A 21,465-nucleotide genomic window follows, 5' to 3' on the forward strand; every position below is an offset into this window, starting at 1 on the left:
TGGGTGTGATGGGACATGTTAGAAAACAGGTCATAAAGGACTTTGTATGGTAGATTAGGGTTAAGAGTTTGTCTAGCTGCAGTCAATACACTTTGATATTTCCAAATGTACACCTAAATTACTCTTACTGAGCTCAGCCCATCTATCAGGCCAAAGACAGTGTTTTACAGTGTTTTACCCAACGGTACCCTTAAGATAAGAAGGCAGCAGCCCTGATCATAATACTGCACTGCCTACTACTTATCATCAGGTCTCTTTCTTTCTGCTTTCCATTTCCTGAGAATACTCACATAAAACACCAAGAATCAATGAAATAGTACTGTGCCAAGAGCCTAACGCGGGGTTTCGCGTAAACGCTTAAGTGCCGTCATTTCCCAGAATCCTCAGCTTCTATGCATTATGTGTTCGTCTCGTGGGACGAATATGACCCGAACGAGAAGCTCCTGAGGTTATTTGGTTTGACTGTTCAGACACATCTCAAGACCCAAAAATCCCAATAACCGGGGACGAGCGGGACACTCTCTTGAACGTCCGTGTCACTCGTTATTAATGTCACACCGTCCGAGGCGGCAACGCCAACAGTGAACACCAGATGGCAGCAATTTGCCGTGAACCGTGACCACAGCTGTGAGGTTAGCGATGAAGATCCAGGCTGCTATAGGACAGCTGTAAACAATACCGCCGCGGCGAAGCACCCGATTGCACGGTACCGCAGGTCCCGAACGTACAACTAAGTCGCTTATTTAAATAAAGGTAATTCTTTGGCGCGTGTTGTGCGAATGGTGTCGAGCTTAACGCGCGCGCAGGTTTTCTGACTTTGGTTTTTATTTTTTATTTTTTTATTTTTTGGCGGGGGGGTCTGGGGGCGAGCACAGGCGTGGCGGTGGGCCGGTCCAGGTTCTGTGGGAGGATGGAGGATCTGCGGGGAGGCGCTCAGCGGGCGGTCACCGGGCAGCCAGTCCCCGAGCGGCATCGGCACGCGCCCGAGCTGCGCGTCCTTTCAGCGCACTTACTGTCACTGCGCGTGTTTGTGTTGGGGCTCCGCTCGTTATCGGCCGAATCGCGTGGGAGAGAATGCAATAATAATAAGGTAAGAGGAGGAGATGTGCGCGCGGGTGGGTCACACCTCGGCTTCGTTGTGCCCTTAGATCGCTGTACTTACTGAACTTGGTGAATTAATACTTTGCCGCGTTGCCGCATCGCTACATTTGGGCGGAATTGCATGATGATGATGATGATGATGATGATGAATAAAATGATGCACCGTACGGCGATCGCGTGCACACGGAGGGAAACACTAGGCGCGGGACTGATGCGGTTTCTCTTTCTGCGTGAGCGCCGATGGAAGCCCCTTCTTTGTGGTCTTCAGGGTGGTGATGGCTGAGGAAGGGCCGGGGTGGGCGGCAGCGGAAATAATAACACAATAAGACAATAAGAAGGCACTGAAAGCTGCTTCAGGTGAGGCGGGGAATGAAATGAGAATGAAATTAGCGTGCAAGTAGGGTGGATGTCCTTTTGTTTCGCTTTTCCAAAGCACGGCTTATTATTGTGCCTTAGGAAATGCTTTACATGATGATGATTTACATTTGGAGACTCGCGCTGTGATGTAAGTGTGGCACGAGCCACGCGTGTGACGGGCATGCATTGTGCGTTTCCTCCGAAAGCGCGGTGTGTCCTCCAGCGGTGTGTTTCGCGCGGCGGTCGGCGAAACCTCCTCCGGCATCTCGAGCGCCGAGCCCTGGCCGCGCGCTCCCCGCGCGCTCGGTGCTGAAGCTGCGGCGGCGCTCGCGCTGTTGCTAGGCAGCCATGCCGAGGCCACAGCACAGGGTGGGAGAGAGAGGGGGAGGACTGGCGTCGTTTCAGAGAGAAAGACGGGCCCCTCGTAACCATCATCTCTTGCAGTTTTAGCTGTGAAGGGACCCGTTGCAGTTTTGTGTTTAGATCCACTCAGTAAACCATGCGTGTCCCCATAAAAAAGGTCATAGTAAAGATCATAGTAACAGTGAGTATACTACTGATGCTGAAACAAAGACTAGGTGTTGTCGTTTGCTCTGCTTCGGTATTTTCCCTCTTCCTGCCTGCCTCCCTAGTGGAAAGTGTGTTCTTTCCGTTGCTTCTGTGTGGGTGTTTAAAGACGGCCTCATCTGAATACACACACAATCAGAGTGTCTCCACTGAGCGGTCAGACTCTGTGTGTGATGGTCAGTCTGATGTGGACTGTGGTGAATGCGCCATCGGTAGCATCTGCCCAAGGGACAATGGCTAGTGATACACTACTGACAACATTTTGTTTACATGCTGTCCTAATTCAATTCAACTCCACACTATTAACATATTATTAACAGTACAGTAAACCAGCTGGTAACAGTGGAGAGGAAAAAAAACTCCCTATCAATAATCTTGCCTTCATTTTTTACTGTTCAAACTAAATCCCATGTTTGGCATGTTAAAGGTAAGCTTGCTACACGGTGATAACCTTCTGAAAAAGAAAAGTTATAGAAAAATAGTTTAATACAAAACTAAGTTAGTCAAGACTGTCAAGGCATTTAGTTACGAAATCAAAAATAAACTTTGCTATGAAAACAGTTTAAAGCCTGAGACTGTAAATGTGCTGTATGATATGAAAGACAGAAAATGTGTCACTGATGTGCTCAAGAAGAAGTAGTGGGACGAGTAACGGAGGCAGCGCATTTTACCCTCCGCACCTGCGGATTCATTTCATTTACAGGCTCGGGTGAGAGTCCACCTTGGCACCGCACTGTGTTTTAGGTACCGTGCGATTGTGTCCCGTGTAATTAGCATGTGGATCTGCGCTGAATGAACATATCAGATTCATGACACAGCAGGGGAACAGCTGTTGTGATCTGGAGCAGGGTACTTAACCTGACTGCCTTCCTTAAGTATCCAGCTTTGAATGTGTATAAAATAGTAAGCTGTCTTTGTGGCTTTATTTCAAAGCATTTGCAAACAATGAACTGGGTGTGCTTCCTGTAAAATCACATTACTTTTTCTGGTTTCATGGGTCGGGGGGGAGGGCGGCGGCGGCGGTGGCGGCGCAGTGGGCATGGCCGGGCCTCGCCCTCTGGCGGGTCTGGGGTTCGAGTCCCGCTTGGGGTGTCCTGCGATGGACTGGTGTCCTGTCCTGGGTCCCCTCCCCCTCCAGCCCTGCACCCTGTGTTGCCGGATTAGGCTCTGGTTCTCCGTAACCCTGCTCGGGACAAGCGGTCTCAGACACTGTGTGTGTGTGGTTTCACTGGTAGATTGTTGGAATAAGGGACTTATTTTCCGCTCCATTCTGCAATATAAACCCAGAAGTTTTTGATTATATGTTGAATTTATGTTCTTTCTCTCTGCTGATTTGCACTATAAGGTGCTATGCGGTAAGGCTGGGTAGCAGTTACTATTAAAGCTGTCTCAGAAAATGTAACACATTTCTAATATTAAAAATATAGAATTATATAATGTGTAGTCAATGGCTCTTGCTTATATTTTTGGCTCAGCATGATCTCACTGTCTACCTTATGAGAACAGTTAAATATCATTAGTTAAGGCGTTATTTTGTATTGGTTTATGCATCTGTCTGTATGTATGTGTATAAGCACAACTCAGAATACACAATATGAAGAATTAATCCCACAGTTGCATCTTTGTGTGAACTGTATTAATATTAAAAGTAGACGCATTTGACTGGAAATTTATGTAGCCTGTCAGATTTTACATTACTAGTGGGCTGTATCTCATCTTCAACCTTGAGATGGTTTGGCATAACAGTTTTTTTTTTTTTTTTTTAATAGAAGTCAGACATAGACTGTGTTTTATCTTTGCAGAATCCTGTCTTGCGGATGGGACTAACTGATAAATGTCTTGCAATGTAATATTCTTTTGGGACTAAAGAGATTGATTTTTTTCTTCCGCTTTCCATTTTTGTTCAGCTGGAAACAGTCACCCTCTGCTTGCCTTATGATATCGGAAATATGAAATCTTAATCATGGCAAAATCTGATATTAATCAAAATTAATATCAAAATCATATTATCTGGAACCTCTTTGAAACCTGTATAACCGCTATCAGTTTATGTAGGCAATTATTTTTGAATTTACTTAGATAATTGTATAGAAAACATGAAACGTAAACCTTAATTTCCACCTTAGTGTGTTTTGCCAACAGCCATGTATTCAAAACGAGCATAGATTGATCAATGGCATTGCAGAAAATTGCTGAGTTTCCTTGATCGGACAGTATCCGGTGCAGATTACTTTGATGGAATTACCCAGATGGTTGTACATCACTTCAAAATCTTGGCTTCTTCCTTCCTCTGTCGCTTCACTGTAACCAAGTAACCAAAAATTGCTCTCTCTTCGAAAGGGAGAGCACCTCTTCTTACACTGATCGATACATAATGCTCTACGTATGCATATATGGGGCTTTTATTCGCTTCTGAGATGACCTGTCAGGGCAGGCTAAGATACACCTTCCATTAGCTGTGAAGTTTTGTAGTCATTCGGTGGTTCAGATCTCAAGGGAGAGCTGAGCACTCCAGCATGAGATTGGTTTCAGTTTCATCATCCACTCAAGACTTCTTCTCAGCGCGTGTGGTGAAAGGGTGGGGGTGCATGTGGGACTTCTCCAGACTCCCCAGTCGTCATTGCCCTCCCAGGAGGGAAGTGCTTCCCGTCCCGCACATCAGGCTTCTGGGATCATCTCCCCGACCCAAAGTCGTACACCAAGATCCAGGCAAATGGCAAAGAGCCCCAGCTGGTGGCCATCTGTACGCAACTGGTCTAGGTCTACAAAGTGTGATGTCATTCACATGTGTGGTGACACAGCAGTGACCGTGATCAAGACGTACAGTATCAAGTTAATGGCAAAAATATCTGACGTAGGAAGGAGAGCAGAGTGCATTTTAGCTTAATGTCACTTACATGGACAAATCTCGCACTATATTATTATAATATAGTGCAATATTAGAATAATATAATATTGCACTTCAGGGTTCTAGAACCCATGACCCAGAGGGCTGAATGGAAGAGGTTTTCCTGACTAACACACTGCTACCATGTGAACATAGCATAGCATAAACGTGTGTTTGTTTAATAATTTTTAATAACAATTTGCTGAATGATGGATAAACCTTGAAACAGATACTCGTGCGATGTACCCAGGTTCATATGGTGGAATGTGACAAGTTGACTCCACTCTAGAATCACGTGTCTGCATCGATATCTCTCCTTCTGCTGATGTAATGCACAAACTGTATTTTCTATGAGATGTACGTCGCTTTGGAGAAAAACTGAATGATTAAGTGTACATGTAAATGTTACCGCTCAGCTGGACGGCCACAGAACGCAAATGTTCCCGATCTCCTGTACGTTAATCGGTCGCTTTTCATGGGTTATTTTCATAAGTTGTTCCTGTTAGTTCTTTAATTTTGGCACGTATGTCCATGATTAACACCTCGGCTGTCCAGTCCTGACAGCGTTTTGGGCTGTCGGTGCAGGGATGACACAGGACAGAGGGTGTGTCACACTGCTTGTTATCTAGCCTCTGCAGATCTATTATATGTGTGTATGGCGAGCCACTCCTCTACAGGCCCTCCGCGGTTACCGCCGCTCTCCGTTTGTCATTGTTCCTCCTGCTGGCCGTTGCTTGCTGGCCGGTCCTCCTCATCTCCTCGCGAGTATTTCTGGCTGCACCGCATCTCTGCTTAAATCTGCACCTTGTGCATCTTCGGAGCCTGCGGCGGAAGCGGAGTTGGTGGGCGTTTGGAGCGGGTCTCGGTCTGCGCTTCTGATCCCTCTCGCACATTCGTGAAGAGCAGGAGCGGGCGAGCGAGCGCAGCGCTCGCTTTCTGAAGAGCCGTACCATTTGATCAGACAAAGCAGGAGAATCTTGCGAGGTTACATAAACCACGTATCAGAACGCCGGTACTGAGATTTTCAGTGCTCAAGGCGCACAGCTCTGACTGTTAAAAGCCCTTTTATACCCACCATACTGGTAAGTGGATTCGCAGGTTGCTGTCCTTGTGTGTGCAATTAATTAATTTCAAGTTTGTCTAGTTTTTCATCTCTGTCCATAATTAAATTTTATTATCTAAAGCCACTTTTCCCCAAAGCAGCTTACAGCATTAAAATAAACCAAATACAGTATTTACTCATTTGTACAGGTGGGTGATTTTTTTTTTTTTTTCCACCAGAGCGATCCAGGGTAAATTCCTCGTTCACGGTTACCCGCCGCAGTGGGTGTGATTTAAAGCGGCGCCCTTCGGATCCAAAGGCGCACCCTGTAACCACTATGCCACCTACAGGCTTTATATTGCTCTCCATCGTTGTTCTCCTCTCCTCAGCTTCTGTCGCTCCTTTTTCCGTGGTTTACTGAAAGAAGATGAGTGCCGCACACACTCCTACGGGGACCCCCGTGCAGTGCAGTCCCAGCAATGGAGAAGGCGGGAGTCTTCCAGCTATTACATCGCCTCAGCACCCCGATGCCCACTCGACACCCATTGCTGACGCAGAGCGCAGGCGACTCGTATCCAGCATCCTGCAGAGCCCAGTGAGTATTGGGGGAGGGGGGTAGAAGGGGTGTCTATGTGTGTGTGTGGTATATAGTGGAGGAGGAAGGCAGGTGCCTGCATGTGCGAGTGTGTATATGTGTGTGTGTGTGTGTTTGTGTGTGAGAGAGAGAGAGACATGTAGCAGAGGAGGGAGGAGGGGATCTCAACGCTTTACACTCTCGCTGCCCCAGGGTCTCGACATACCACCCTTTCTGCCCTACTTTTAATCCCCCTGCCCTCTCTCCCTTCCCCCTCATTAGGTTTCAAAGGATGTGATTATCTCCACCGCTCAGATTTAATCTGCTCTGAATCACCACTTGACAGCTGCAGCTGTAGCCAGGCTGCACGGTCCACAGGCGCGGAGTGGGAGGGAAGCGAGCGAGCGGGAGGCAGGAACTGAGTACGGAGGACTAAAACCCGGGTGTGAGCAGAGGGATACGTCGACGGCAGCGCTGCTGGATCCCTCTTCGGCGCAGCGCGTGGGCAGTGCCAGTGGCCCCCCAGCTGCAGCGCGCGAGCCGGCTCACTCACCCTCTCCCTCGGCGTGTGTCAGTCTTTCAGGGAGGAGCTGGATGTGCTGATCCAGGAGCAGGTGAAGAAGGGCAGCAGCTCCTCCAGCCTGTGGGCTCTGCGTCAGATCGCCGACTTCATGGCCTCCCACGGCTCGCCCGGTGCCCTCCCGGTTTCCCCTTCATGTAGGTACCGCTCATGCGACGTGCACGCAGACACGGGCATGTGCCCCCTTCATTCTGACGCACACCCGCACAGCAACACGTAGAGGCTCACATACGCGGCACAGCTATTGCACGGAAACGGTTCCAACGTCCGTAATATATATATGTGCACGTTGACAGGGTGCTGCCGCCAGCGCTGTTCATACACCTACGCGCTGGCGGAGCCCGACGCTGCTCCTCTAAAGGTGTCATTCACAATTACGCACATACGCACGCTGCTGCTCGAACTGGCCTCTTTGACACACACACACACACACACACACATACATGCAAAAACAGAGGTGCAACGAAGCGCACTTGTGAGCCATTCCCAAAAATAAGAATTCTTGATGGACGATGCCCTCGCCACTTATGGAAAAACAATTGAACTAATCACCGGACCAAGTAGTCGAAATGATTGCGTTCTCTTCCTCTCCTAGCCATGACCCTTGTAACGCCCATAAATGACTTGCATGGCTGGGAGCCCAGCTCCATGGCGAAGGGCGAACGGCTGATGCGCTGCAAGCTGGCCAGCGTGTACCGCCTTCTGGACCTGTACGGTTGGGCCCAGCTCAGCCGCGCCCAGCTCACCGTGAGTGTGTCGGCCTGCGTGTCCCTCTTCCTGTGAAGTGTGGGCATGGAGTACCTGTCATTCACTGCCCCACTTAGTGTGTGTGTGTGTCACACTAAAACAGAAAGAGCGATCACTGTCCGTCTGTTCCGTTCTTTCAAATTTATTTGGAGATTTTGCTGGTGGCGAAACACAGTGACTGATGCAGAGGGAACTGAAACTTCATAACCCCATTTTTTACTAAAAAATTCCCAGCTCTCCCACCCAGCCTAAGTGTGAATGAATGAACAGGAAACAACTGAGTACAGCAAAACACACACACACACACACACACACACACACTGTCTGAACCGCTTGTCCCATACGGGGTCGCAGGGAGCCGGAGCCCAACCCAGAAACTCAGGGCGTAAGGCCGGAGGGGGAGGGGACACACCCAGGACGGGACGCCAGTCCGTCGCAAGGCACCCCAAGCGGGACTCGAACCCCAGACCCACCGGAGAGCAGGACTGTGGTTCAACCCACTGCGCCACCGCACCCCACTACAGCAAAACAAAAAATTAAAAATAATAAATAAATAGAATAATCCAGGAAAAAAAACTCACAAAAATATGACTGAAAATATTAAAAGGGAAAAGAGTTTTGCTGCTGTAACAGAAGGCGTATCTACACATCTCCAGGGTCCCGCAGTGACTTTGCTTCTGTTTGACTGCGTGTGTGTGTATGACAGTGTTTTGTTTGACTGTGCTTTACCATTGTGTGTGTTCAGCTGGCTGTGTGACACACTCTCTCCCTGTGTCCCCACAGCTCCGTGTCAGTAAGGAGCAGGAGCATTTTCTAGTTCTTCCCGATGGGCTGGCCTACTCTGAGGTTACTGCCGGCAGCCTGGTGAGTGTGACACCCCCAGCCAACGCTTTACATTTACATTTATTTACTTAGCAGACGTTTTTCTCCAAAGCGACTTCCAGTGAACTTTGTGTAGTGTTATGAGCCCACACACCTTATTCACCGCGGTGACTTACACTGCTAGATACACTACTTACACTGGGTCACTCATCCATACATCAGCGGAACACACACACTCTCTCTGTCACTCACACACTATGGGTGACCTTGAACAGCATGTCTTTGGACTGTGGGAGGAAACCAGAGCACCTGGAGGTTTCATACCTCATGGTGTCGTATGCAATATTTTATTCTGATCATCACCCGCAGTTATATCGCTTTACTCATTTTAACACACTGATATTAGCTCATGAGTGATTTATGACCCCTGCTCTTTCCCCAGACAAAGGTGAATGTCTTGGGCGAGGTTGTGGAAAGGGGAAGCACCGCGCTGGGGATCGACACTGATGGCTTCAGTTTGCACTCGGCAATCTACTCGGCCCGTCCAGATGTGCGCTGCCTGCTGCACCTTCATACGCCAGCCACGGCCGCGGTAAGGCTTGGCACAGCATGGTAAAGCCAGCAGATCGGAAAAGATAGAACACAAAGCTGTGGCAGCCAGATTTTCCTTAAAATGCAACACGGTGCTTGTAATTTCAGAAAATGTAACGCGGTTGACCAGTTATTTAGGTTTATGGCTTCCACTTCATTGTCATGCATCATTAGGTGTACTCTGCTGTAATGTGTTTTCCCAAATCAAACATTTTCACGCTGAAATAAATCACACAAAGAGTTCTCAAAATGAAACTAAAGGCCACCCGTCTGTGCAGGTCTCAGCCATGAAATGTGGCCTCCTGCCACTGTCCCATGAAGCTTTGCTGGTTGGAGAGGTGGCCTACTTTGACTACAATGGGGTGATGGAGGAGAAGGAGGATCGAGTGGAGCTGCAGAAGAGCCTAGGGCCCACCTGTAAGGTAAGGGGTGGAGGGAGGTAGGGATGAGGGAGGTACAATGAGGTGGATCTGTGGAAGAGTGACATAGGAGGGCCAGGAGAGGATGACGGCAGCTACGGATCGAACGGCTCCGTTAAACTCAGCGTGACATGATGCGTGTTCCCCTAGGTGCTGGTGCTCAGGAACCATGGCATCGTGGCCCTGGGGGAGTCTGTGGAGGAGGCATTCTACACAGTCTATCACATCCAGGCAGCCTGTCAGATCCAGGTGAGCTGGTCATTCTCACCCTGCCCAGCACAAGAAGCTGTTCACAACCCAGAAAGAGCTGTCAGAGTGCGCTTGAATGTGTTTTTCATTCCTAAGAGGAAAGGCAGTAGTTCAGCATGTACCTGTGTCCACCATCCAACGATATATATATACACACACACACACACACTTTCTGAACCGCTTGTCCCATATTGGGTCACGGGGAGCCGGAGCCTAACCCGGCAACTCAGGGCATAAGGCTGGAGGGGGAGGGGACACACCCAGGACGGGACGCCAGTCCATCACAAGGCACCCCAAGTGGGAATCGAACCCCAGACCCACCGGAAAGCAGGACCCGGTCCAACCCACTGCACCACCGCACGCCCCTCTCCAACGATATATTTGCTTGAAATGCCACGTTCTCACTGTAGGTGTCGGCACTGTGCAGTGCTGGGGGAGAGCAGAATCTGATCATGCTGGACCGGGCCATGCACAGGCCCAGCGCGGCCGGAACCGTGGGGTGGGCGGGATCCACGTTCGGCCCGCTTCACAAGAGTCGGCTTGGAGAGCACGAGTTTGAGGCACTCATGAGGACCCTGGACAATCTGGTAAGACCATAATTCTTGCTAACTGAACCATCAGCCTAAATGATTAGTACGCGCAATGACTGTGGACTGACACAGCAAACCACAGGATCTCACCGCTTTCTGTTGGCTCGCAATGTCAGCTCACGCTCGCATTTCCCAAGAATGAAAATTGTTCCTGTTCTTTCGGCACGTTTGTGAAAAACTTCCTGCTTGTTTTATATGTGCTTCTGCACCGCGCATTTCAACCAAAAATGTCCCGTAGTGGTCCTGGCAGGTTAGTTCCTCGTACCTGGATCTGCGTGAACGAAGGGCAGATGGGAAGCTCTGTTGTTCGAGGGTGGCTTTACCCCTGATGCATCTCCTCCTCTTTGCACCTGGCCAGGGCTACCGCACGGGCTACGCGTACCGCTTCCCGGTCCTCCTGGAGCGGGCAAGGACCCGCAGGGAGGTGGAGGTGCCTGCCACTGTCACGTCATTCAGCTTCGAGGAGGACGGGGCACGCACACAAGGGCGCCAGCAGCCCCACGCCCAGCGGCAGCAGCAGGAACGGACACGTTGGCTCAACACCCCCAACACCTACCAGCGAGTCAGCCAAGACCAGGCCAGCCCGGGGCACCAGCGCACCACGGTAAGGCATGGGAGGGGGGAGACCGATACCGACAAATACATTTTGTTAAACTTACAGTAAGAACTCAGCGATTTATGTTTGTGCAAAGAGATTCTCCAATGAAATATGACTGTAATTATGTAAAAGTAATACTGGACATAATATATATATAATATCACACACACACACACACACACACACACACGCATTGACTAAAACCGCTTTTCCCGAGTGGGGTCGCGGCGAGCTGGAGCCTAACCTGGCAACACAGGGCGCAAGGCAGGAGGGGGAGGAGACGCACCCAGGAGGGGACGCCAGTCTGTCGCAAGGCACCCAAGGCGGGACTCGAACCCCAGACCCACTAGAGCATGCACAGGCCAAACCCACTGCGCAACTGCGCCCCCTCTTATATATATATATTATACGTTGTAACATATGTTGCATATATATAAAACGTGTTACAATGCCATGTATATACTGTCTATTATATATATTACATTTATATGTATATAGCCATATATGTAACATTTAATATATATACTGTACACATCCATAATATGTAACACTGGATAAAAGTGTTGTATAAACAATTGAATAATAATTTATAAACTTAGCGTGAGAACCATTGTAAGAAACCAGCCAGTGCTCGGATGGCAGGGAAGCATGTAGGGGTTGGACAGGGGAGACACCGGAGTGTGCGGAGGCAGAGCAGCTTCGCTGCCTCTTATCGTGTGGTAAAAGTACAAGTGATGTTGGCAGCAGGGCCCTGTCTCCCCTCTCCCCACCCCTGTTTGTCCCGCCCCCTTGCTGTCCGCAATGCGGGGCAATCCCATTCCCTGCCCTGCGCGGTGAACGTGTTTACCACGCCTGCCCTCTGGTGGATACATCACGTCAGCCTCCCTCGTAAAGTCCCGTGTTTCATGACCCCTTTTTCATCTTCTGCATGGTATATTTTGGCCAGTTACATTTACATTTATTTATTTAGCAGACTTTTCTCCAAAGCAACTTCCAATGAACTCTACATAGTGTTATCAGCCCACACACCGTATTCACCGCGGTGACTTACACTGCTAGATACCCTACTTACAATGGGTCACTCATCCATGCATCAGTGGAACACACACACTCTCTCTGTCACTCACACACCACACACAGTAAACTGTGCATCGTCCTGAAGGGAGCGACGGAATAACAGATTCAGCTCTTTAACTCCTGACGCTTGCCTGGTTGCACCGTTCTGTTCTTCAGAATACTTGCATGAATTTCACCACCTTCTATACTTCACACCTTCTGTAACTGAATATGTGGAATATATTTGCGTTTAGATTGCTTTAAAAAATAAAAATTCTAAGACTAAATTCTATGCCTGCTTTCTGTTTACACTTGATGCAATTAGAATATGAGCACAGCTCATCTCGCAAAAAGTGTCGCCGAATTTAAACGCCGCCACCTTACTCCTCTGATTCACTCCCACAGTGGATGAAGACAGATGAGGTGACACAAGGCAGTGGTACAGCCATCAAAATCGAGAACCCCAACCAGTTTGTGCCACTCTTCACTAACCCCCAGGAGGTGCTGGAAACACGGAACAAGGTACAATGCAGTTGTGCGCTTGAATCTCTTTAACTGAACTCGGTACGCAATGCAGCATGGACTGTTGGACTGTTTTAATAGAATGCTGTGTAACCCTGGTACAAAACGGGACACTCACACAGCCATTGGCTTGGTGATATATAGTGTTCTACAGCATGAAAAAAGGGACGAACACTGGTCTGGACAATTGGCTCAGTCAAAGCTGTGTGTGTGTGTGTGTGTGTGTGTTCATATCCTTTATATATACACTCTTCAACAAAAAAAATACGTTTTGTTGCAGGAACAAAAGTTCAACTTTACTCCTTTCAAGTTTTTTTTTGTCTGATTAATTCCTGTTAATTAGTACACTTTTTAAATAAAACAACTGTTAGTATATATGAATAAAAAGGCAATAAAATTTAACATCAAAATACCGAAACATTGTTACATTGCAGTTAAAGAAAAATAAATTATCCCTCTTTATAGTTTAATGGAACTACGAGCAGGGGGTTCCTATATTCTGAGCAAAACCAACTTAAATTTAATACTAAAATATCCAACTTTTCAACAACAGCTAGCTTCAAACTGTGTAGCTTTTTCTATAACAGCCAAAGAAAGTTTTTGTGAGTTTGACCAAAATTTCTATCTAACGCAATGCACACACACACACACACACACACACACACACACTTTCTGAACCGCTTGTCCCATACGGGGTCGCGGGGAACCGGAGCCTAACCTGGCAACACAGGGCATAAGGCTGGAGGGGGAGGGGACACACCCAGGACGGGACGCCAGTCCATCACAAGGCACCCCAAGAGGGACTCGAACCCCAGACCCACCAGAGAGCAGGACCCGGTCCAACCCACTGCGCCCCCCCCCCACAGGAAACAATGGTCCTGCAACATATTTCAATATTTTCCTCCTTGAAAATATTCTGCAATAAAATAAGACGCAACCTGCTATTACATATTTCTCAATATTTGTCCAAGAGAAAAACACAACCCGAGTCACTATTAATTTGATTAACCTCTGTTTAACAGAACACTGGTGTGGATGCAAAAAATATTCTTGAATATTTTGCATAGGTGGGGGGTGCGCTAGTGTAGTGGGTTGGACTGTGTCCTGCTCTCTGCTGGGTCTGGGGTTCGAGTCCCACTTGGGGTGCCTTGTGACGGACTGGTGTCCCGTCCTGGGTGTGTCCCCTCCCCCTCCAGCCTTATGCCCTGTGCTGCTGGGTTAGGCTCTGGCTCCCTGTGACCTCATACAGGACAAGCGGTTCAGAGAGTGTGTGTGTTTTGCATAGTTCAGGTGCTGTGAGCTGCTACCTACTATGGGTCTGTTCTGCTCTCTATTCTGCACTCTATGCTTTGAAAGTGGATGTCTGTTAGTGTGGGGGATGTGATGGTGCAGTGGGTTTAGCCTGTGCATGCTCTCTGGTGAGTCTGGGTTTCGAGTCCTACTTCGGGTGCCTTGTGATGGACTGGCGCCCCACCCTGGGTGTATGTCCCCCCCTCTAGCCTTGCGCCCTGTGTTGCCGGGTTAGGCTCCGGCTCACTGCAACCCTGCTTGGGACATGCAGCTTCAGTCAGTGTGTGTGTGTGTTATTGCAATAAATCTCACTTCACATTTCTATTGGGGATAGAGAATCTCCGAAACAATGCATTTCCCTCAAATGAAACCAATACGACGTGGTTAATGCAGGCATTTTCTCTCTCTCCTAGATCCGTGAGCAGAACCGCCAGGACACGAAGACAGCTGGGCCCCAGTCTCAGCTGCTGGCCGGTGTCATAACTGAAAAGAGTCCGCCGGTACTTTGTGAACTCATTCAGTTATAAAACCAGTACATACAGAGATACAAGCAATAAGATTGTGGTGCAAGTCGTTCAAAACATAGCTGTCTGCAACTCACAACTGTCACATATTGTGCTTAGGAAGCATATAACTTCACATTGTGCTCACATTACGCTGACACATCACGAAAGGGGCCCAAAGTGACAACACTAGGCCTACTGCACTTTCTTCTGCATACTTTCTCCATCATGTCTTTATGTGATTATTTATTTAAATATTTGCATAATCATTTGTTTCCCTGCTTACCCTGTTTTTACAAATACATTACATTTACGCATTTATTCATTTAGCAGATGCTTTTCTCCAAAGCGACTTACATCTCAGAGAATACAATTTGTGCATTACATTAGGAGAAAGAGACTTAGTTGCAGACGTGTGATTCTTAAGTAAACTTAGTTTGTTTCTTTCCACTATATGCACCGATGTTCATCGCACAAATAGGTGCATAAAACTCAGGATAGACGAATCCTGATCACCTTGCTAATTTTTTTTTTTTTTAAAGGTATATAAACATTTACGTACAATACAGGAGTAGCGGCTGTGTAAAGGCTTATCTGGGCATGATCATAAAGGTATGGTGTGTGAACATTTACACCATACATCAGCTTGAGAGATCTTGGGTGAAGTGAGTCTGGAAAAGGTGAGTTTCAGACCCTTCTTGAATGTAGAAAGAGTTTCAGCAGTTCCGAGTGAGAGGGGAAGGTCGTTCCGCCACAATGGAGCCAGAACCGAGAACCTCCTTGCTTTTCGTGCACGGGACCATCAAGCGAGCAGAAGTAGACGAACGAAGGGGTGTGGCTGGGGTGTAGCAGTTGATCAAGTCCTGTAAATAGCTGGGAGCAGTTCTATTGATGCATTTGTGGACAATAACCAGGGTCTTGGTCTATAGGAAGCCAGTGTAGAGAAATGAGTAGAGGATATAAATGGGAACGCTTTAGCAAGTCAAACAGAACTCGTGCAGCAGCATTCTGTATCAGTTGCAGAGGTTTGACGGCATTAGCAGGAAGGCCACACAGAAGAGAGTTGCAGTAGTCCAGATGGGAAGTCACCATGGCCTGGACAAGTAGTTGGGCAGAGTCAGTTGGGAGGTTGGGACAGATCCTACGAATATTATGCAGGATGTATCTGTAGGACCGGGTTGTGGCTTCGATGCGCTGAAGGAAAGATAGGCTTGAGTCAGTCATCACTCCCAGACCCTTAGGCAAGGAGGTAGGCAAAATGAGTGAGTTGTCCGGTTTGACATCCATCATAAAAGACATCCGTCCATTAGATATATTCATAGATAGACATATAAAAATGCCATTGCTGTCACATCCACAGCCCTCAGTGGGATAAAGCTTCCAGTGAAGTGACAGCAGAAGCGTAAAACTCCGCATCCACTCTGCATTCACTTGAACCAGTGTGGCATAACAAAGTGCGCTGGTGTCATTGTGCGACAACACAGAGCCCACTGGTTTAGCTGCACGAGTGATATGGAAGGGCACCAATAATGAAAGACAAAACACCAAAAAACCACATAATACACAAGAAGATGTAGCATGGTAGTCACTTCAGTTTATGAAGCTGTATATCCTTTTTTTCCCACTGGCTTTTTATCTCACATAAAGGCATTTTAGCCTGTTAATGTGATCATTACTTCCACAGTGGGTATTTTATTCTGTACCCTGGTATCACTGCTTCTTTTCACTGTGGGACAGAGATATACGCTTGCTGCCTCAAACCCAAAGGGATTTTGTCCCTCAGTTGTGTCACCCTCTTTAGTTTTTGGTTAAATGTAGTGTATTATTCTCTAAGCTACCTTGGAACCAATGACTGTTGGCATAACTCCTCTGATCAAATGGCGATTGTGTCACTGTGTCAGTCTTAGCACTGCAGTGACTGCTCAGGGTGTGTAGAGTTTGCATGTGTCTCCATGTGTTTGCACCTCCCAGACATGCACAGAAGAAGGCAATGGCAGACCCCTTTCGTTCCGCTGTTGCCTTGCAGACCGCGCGAGTGGTCACCGTGAGCTGGTGTTGACTCGATGGCATGTCCATCATCATCATCATCATCATCTTCATCATCATAGCTGAGAACATTGCTGTAAAGTTGTGCCATGTACAGTTTCTGGTTAGAGTGGCTGACCTGGTCAGAGCTGAAGCAACACCAAGAAACCAGTGAATACGTGCCTCTGGCCCTAGCACTGTAGCATTGGACTTCAGGTGCAGTATGTGAAGAAAGCAGTCATTCTGACTGGGAATGCATCAGCGGGACATGGCCCATCCTTGAGACATATGTGGACGTGAGGGAAACTAGAAGAATCTGTCAATCTAGCAAAAAACAGCATACTGTCAATAATCAAAGCACTACATCCCCCCCCCCCCCCCCCCCCCCCCCATCTTTATGTAGTCCACAGAAACGGACCTGGCAGGTGGGCAAAATGGCCTGGAGGGGGTTCCAAGTATACCTGAGCCAGAGCCACCGAACCCCTTCAGCCAGCTGACTGACAAGGAGCTCGAAGAATACCGACAGGAGGTGCAAAGGAAACAACAGCTTGGTCTGGAAGATGGTATATCATTGATGCTCCTCATCACACAGCCCTTAGACCATTTTAAAAGTGGCTAACCCTTGCCATACTCCTTATCACTTAAAAAATAACACGCTTTCAAAGCTACCGTACTTCTAACTCGTCACAGATTTCCAGACGTGCTCACCTGACATGGCTTTCTTCTCCGTAACGCACGTTGTTTCTCCGACCACACACGGTTGTTTCATGCTCACTCACTACGCTTTTCACCACGGTGCGCTCTAACTCCACACACTCTTCACCTTCACTCCCCCTTCTCCAACTCATAGCACACGCCCCGTCTGCTCTTTCTCTTTCTCCCTGCATCCGTGTTAGGTGGGGAGGAGCTGGCGAATGAGAAGGGCACTCCCCCTGCCACCCCCCCCAAAAAGTGTCCCTCCCCCACTAATCCCCCACCCTCAGGTGAGACCCAGTAGTGCTGACCCATGTGCTTGTGTCTGAATGCAGCAGCTGTGCTCATCACTACGAGCTGTGGAACGTTCATCTCCCCCGACCGCGTCCATTGTCCTCCTTCTCCATTCTGTACCTGTTGACCGTTTACAGCCCATGTTACTCTCAGCTTTACCGAAAATAACTGTACAGAAGATTTGAAAATTTGAATATTCTGAAACCAAAATATGTATTGAAATTTGGTTAAAAAAAAACTCTGCAATGGTACAAGAAGCTATAAAATATGCTTGTTTTTAGCTGATTTTCTGTTTATTCAGAATTTTACATTGCCTTGTGCAAAAGTTTCTGTATGATGCATAAATATAGATGTAAATAGAATTCGCCAAGTCCATGACATCCATTTTAATTTAAACTTACATTTTTTTACATATTAACATAATTTAAACGTCAAATCTGTAAGCATCACACATTTAGAAAAACTTTAAAATCCTTTGAAAATTATATTAATGAGTTTTTATAACTCATTGGTAAGTATGACTATTTTTGCATAATCTGTGATAAAAACCCCATGCCTAACTTTCAAAGTGTATTAATTGATTTACTATTGAACTGTTTTATAAATACTATTAATTCTGTGCAAAACCTGTAAAACATTTGCACCAATTTTGGCAAAGCAACATTTGGTTGGATTGTGGTCTTTCTTTTTAGACAATTTTTTGAATGTATATAGTCATATTGTCATGTTTCATACCGGTAAACTGAAGATTTTAAAATAGTCATATTTTATGGAATTGCACAAACTGTAAATGTATTCAAAATTACTACCAGCTCTTAGGCCAATTGAAGATGAAAGGACCAAAACAAACGTATATTTTAAGATAATAAAATAAATACGCACGATTACTCTGTTTTGCAGTTAGGAGGTGATCATTCATATGTTTCATATTGAAGATGACAATTCTGTTAAATTATGTGAAAAATTACTGTTGTGGCACTTCTTCTGGAAGTGGAATCTCAACAAAACAGGCATCATGGCTGAGTAACATGGGCCATATGTTTGTGTTATATGTACTGTAACATCTGCATACTGGATTGTAGTGTCCGTCTGTTTCCACAACTATGCACCTCTCTCCCTGTGTTTCTGTCTTCGTGTCCTTGTTGATTTCCCTCTGTACTGACTGGTAGGGAAGCCCTCTGAGATGTTTTCTCACTAGTAAGTACTGAGTAGCTGAGATGTTATTTATTTTTTGACGAAAAGAGCATGTTAAGGCACCAATCTAATGGCATGCAAATAAAATTTCTGATGAAGGTTATCTCTGTTTTATTCTCTAATCTGGATGTTCCTCGTGTCTTTTTTTAGATGAGAGCAATCTGACAAAGATTGAAGATGCTGCCACAACCTTGGTACAAAATGGGGGTGAGGAGGATCAGAGGCAGGAGGAACTGGAAAAAGGAATGAAAGCTTTGACTACCAACGAAACGTCACCTACCCCACCTGCTGCCCCACCCACGGCCCCGCCATCCAAACCTGCAGGGATCACCCCAGAGGGTTCTCCCTCTAAGTCGCCTTCCAAGAAGAAGAAGAAGTTCAAGGCCCCTTCCTTCCTTAAGAAGAGCAAAAAGCAAAAGGAGAAGGCCGAAGCTTGAGAGCATAGAATATGGAACATAGTACCATATTTACTCACAAACACACGGTAACATGTATACTAACGTTTGAGTGTGTCCTCTCACATAAGCGTGTATTTACTCACAGAACACATGGCTATTCATTGGAGACTGCAGTAAGCTCTTATATCCACCTACCACTGTTATCCTGCTATTTTAGTTTAACTGTTGCTTGTTTATGTGACAAAATTATTTCACCACATTTTTAAATTCATAGTCACAAAGGTTCACGTGATACAAATTCTGTATCAACCATTTTGAGCGTTCGCATCCACTAAGTGCACAGATGTATACCACAGGCATAAAATGATCACCGAAAGACGAAGAAAGCCATGTTAAACATATTTCCTTCATATTTATTACTTTTACTCATTAAATATCATGTGTTGAATAGATGTAAATACCGTGAGTAAACATGTAGGCAGGTCTACATATGTGCTTTCTATTGCTTATCATTTTTTTCAGTTTTGATCCACCTGAACCACTCATGTGATTCTGAAGAAACATCAGGGAATAATAAATAATAAATAAAATAATCCGCAATGTCATGTTAAAAACATGATATTAGCAATTAAAAAGAAAAGGCTTCTTTGCAGCTTTCATATACAGCTATAGCTCAGTTGTGAAAGGTACTAAACATTCCTATTGTGATTTTTTTTTTTTGTCCTTTAAATGCATACAGACACTGCATCTGTTATTAATATCTTTATGGTGAGTTATCTTTATTCTTTCGATGTTATGTACTACCGTTTTTTAATTGAGTTTGAATTAATATTAAAAGGCAAGTGAAAAAAGTTAATGTACCTATCATTAAAACCAATTTCATTGAAATCCTACATTTTTTCAATTCATGTTTCTTTTTCCATTTACATCCAGGTGCCATTCAATCTTAGCACTGCTAACAATCAGAGAAGGGATATCACCTGGGAATATTCAGTAGAATAACCTAGCACAAATCCCGTAAACCTCCAAACATGATAGTTTTGCAAGATTTTGCTTCCACACCGTTATTGGATAAGGGTTATCAGTGCAAATGCTAATGTAAACTTCCTGGATGAGATGGATTTCTTCTCTTTCGCCAGATCCTGTTACTCTTTAGTAACTTTAACATTAACGGACTCCCTGAACTTCTCTGACTTCTTCTCTCTTCTCCCTCCATTATCCTTCAATTTATCGGCCTCTCCTCCAACACACATGAAAGGGATACCAACTGCAGCTTGTCTTTACACATATTGTTCTCTTTCCTTGTTCATTACCTGTCATTCCTATACATATCCCCGGCCACTTCTTTATTTCCTTATCCCATTTTTCTTTTCATTTTCTACCTTCCTCTATTTCCCTTTGCTTTCAACACCCTCTCACTCTGCCCAGCATTCTGTTCTTTGTTCTGTCCCCTGATGGTCTTCATCAACTCTCCGTGGATTCCATGACCAGTGTCACAGGAGGTTCCTCATCCCTCTCGTCTACTCTCGACTCGCACTGCCATCAAGCTCCTTTTGCCAAATTGCACCCTCGAAAGCCCCAACTATTCTCTACCCTTCTGATGGAAATTAAATGCCACTAAAAGTGGCTGAGCCACAAGTAACTTAGTGTTTAGACTTGCTGCCTTTGGACTCAGAGTTTCCAGGTTTAAATCTCACCTCCCCACTGATGTTAAACTGTAAATAGGTTAATAAGTGTATGCACTTCATCACATAACTATTAACATAGTGATTATAGCTACTGCCTTTGGATCAAAGGTCGCAGTTTCGATCCCCATCTGTCTGTAGTACCCTTGAACAAAGTACTCACATTAAATTGCTTCAGTAAAATTACCCAGCTATATAAATGGGTAAATAATTGTAAGTAGATTAATACTATAAGTCACTTTGAAGAAAAACATCAGATAAATGTAAATTGTTCAGCTTCTCCAAATCCTTTTTCTGTCTCTCTTGACAGTTTTCCTTCCTTCTTTAAGGTATCTAACATACAGAAATGCTTTAGGGTATCTGAGATTACAATGAGTTACAATGGTTTTTCTCTTACTACCTTAATACTTTCTTAATAGGACATCACATCTCCTATTTAGGCATAAACTCACTACTGCATTGGCCTCCATTCCTAATCCTTCTCCCTTATTTCTCTCTGAACATTTTGCCATACATTTTTTTGTCTTTGGAACTCCATATTGACCGCAGGCATCTTCTCTGTGAACTTCAGGAACGTTCAGGCACTACTCATTGTCGAAAAAACCTTATCTTTGCCCTGCTGCTGCTAAAAACTATTTGTCTCCTCCATTTTCTGCCGAAAACACTGAAAAAACTGGTCCA

General features: G+C 46.1%; 1 protein-coding gene across 3 annotated transcripts; it reads left to right on the forward strand.

Moving 5' to 3' along the window:
* The first annotated feature begins 653 nt into the window (after positions 1-653).
* On the forward strand, positions 654-19,836 carry add2 (adducin 2 (beta)). Of its 3 annotated transcripts, none has more exons than XM_029257069.1 (15): positions 654-753; positions 6,344-6,549; positions 7,104-7,245; positions 7,704-7,855; positions 8,639-8,719; positions 9,120-9,269; positions 9,547-9,690; positions 9,838-9,936; positions 10,347-10,523; positions 10,885-11,130; positions 12,586-12,702; positions 14,406-14,492; positions 16,924-17,083; positions 17,417-17,503; positions 18,852-19,836. In XM_029257069.1, exons 2-15 carry the CDS (start codon positions 6,382-6,384, stop codon positions 19,136-19,138), a joined length of 2,097 nt encoding a protein of 698 aa, XP_029112902.1. In that variant the 5' UTR covers positions 654-753; positions 6,344-6,381; the 3' UTR covers positions 19,139-19,836. The 3 variants fall into 3 exon arrangements, with proteins under 3 accessions (XP_029112902.1, XP_029112901.1, XP_018617915.2); XM_029257068.1 differs by lacking the exon at positions 654-753 and adding an exon at positions 975-1,090; XM_018762399.2 differs by lacking the exons at positions 654-753; positions 17,417-17,503 and adding an exon at positions 975-1,090.
* Positions 19,837-21,465: the final 1,629 nt, after the last annotated feature.

The sequence above is a fragment of the Scleropages formosus genome, chromosome 12 (genome assembly GCF_900964775.1).
Source record: "Scleropages formosus chromosome 12, fSclFor1.1, whole genome shotgun sequence".
Lineage (NCBI taxonomy): Eukaryota > Metazoa > Chordata > Actinopteri > Osteoglossiformes > Osteoglossidae > Scleropages > Scleropages formosus.

Bases quoted from the DNA above. Each gene is read 5' to 3' on its own strand.
- add2 (XM_029257069.1), top strand. From the start codon at position 6,382: ATGAGTGCCGCACACACTCCTACGGGGACCCCCGTGCAGTGCAGTCCC. The intron at 8,720-9,119 runs GTGAGTGTGACA...CTCTTTCCCCAG, and splicing joins AGGTTACTGCCGGCAGCCTG to ACAAAGGTGAATGTCTTGGG. The intron at 12,703-14,405 runs GTACAATGCAGT...TCTCTCTCCTAG, and splicing joins TGCTGGAAACACGGAACAAG to ATCCGTGAGCAGAACCGCCA.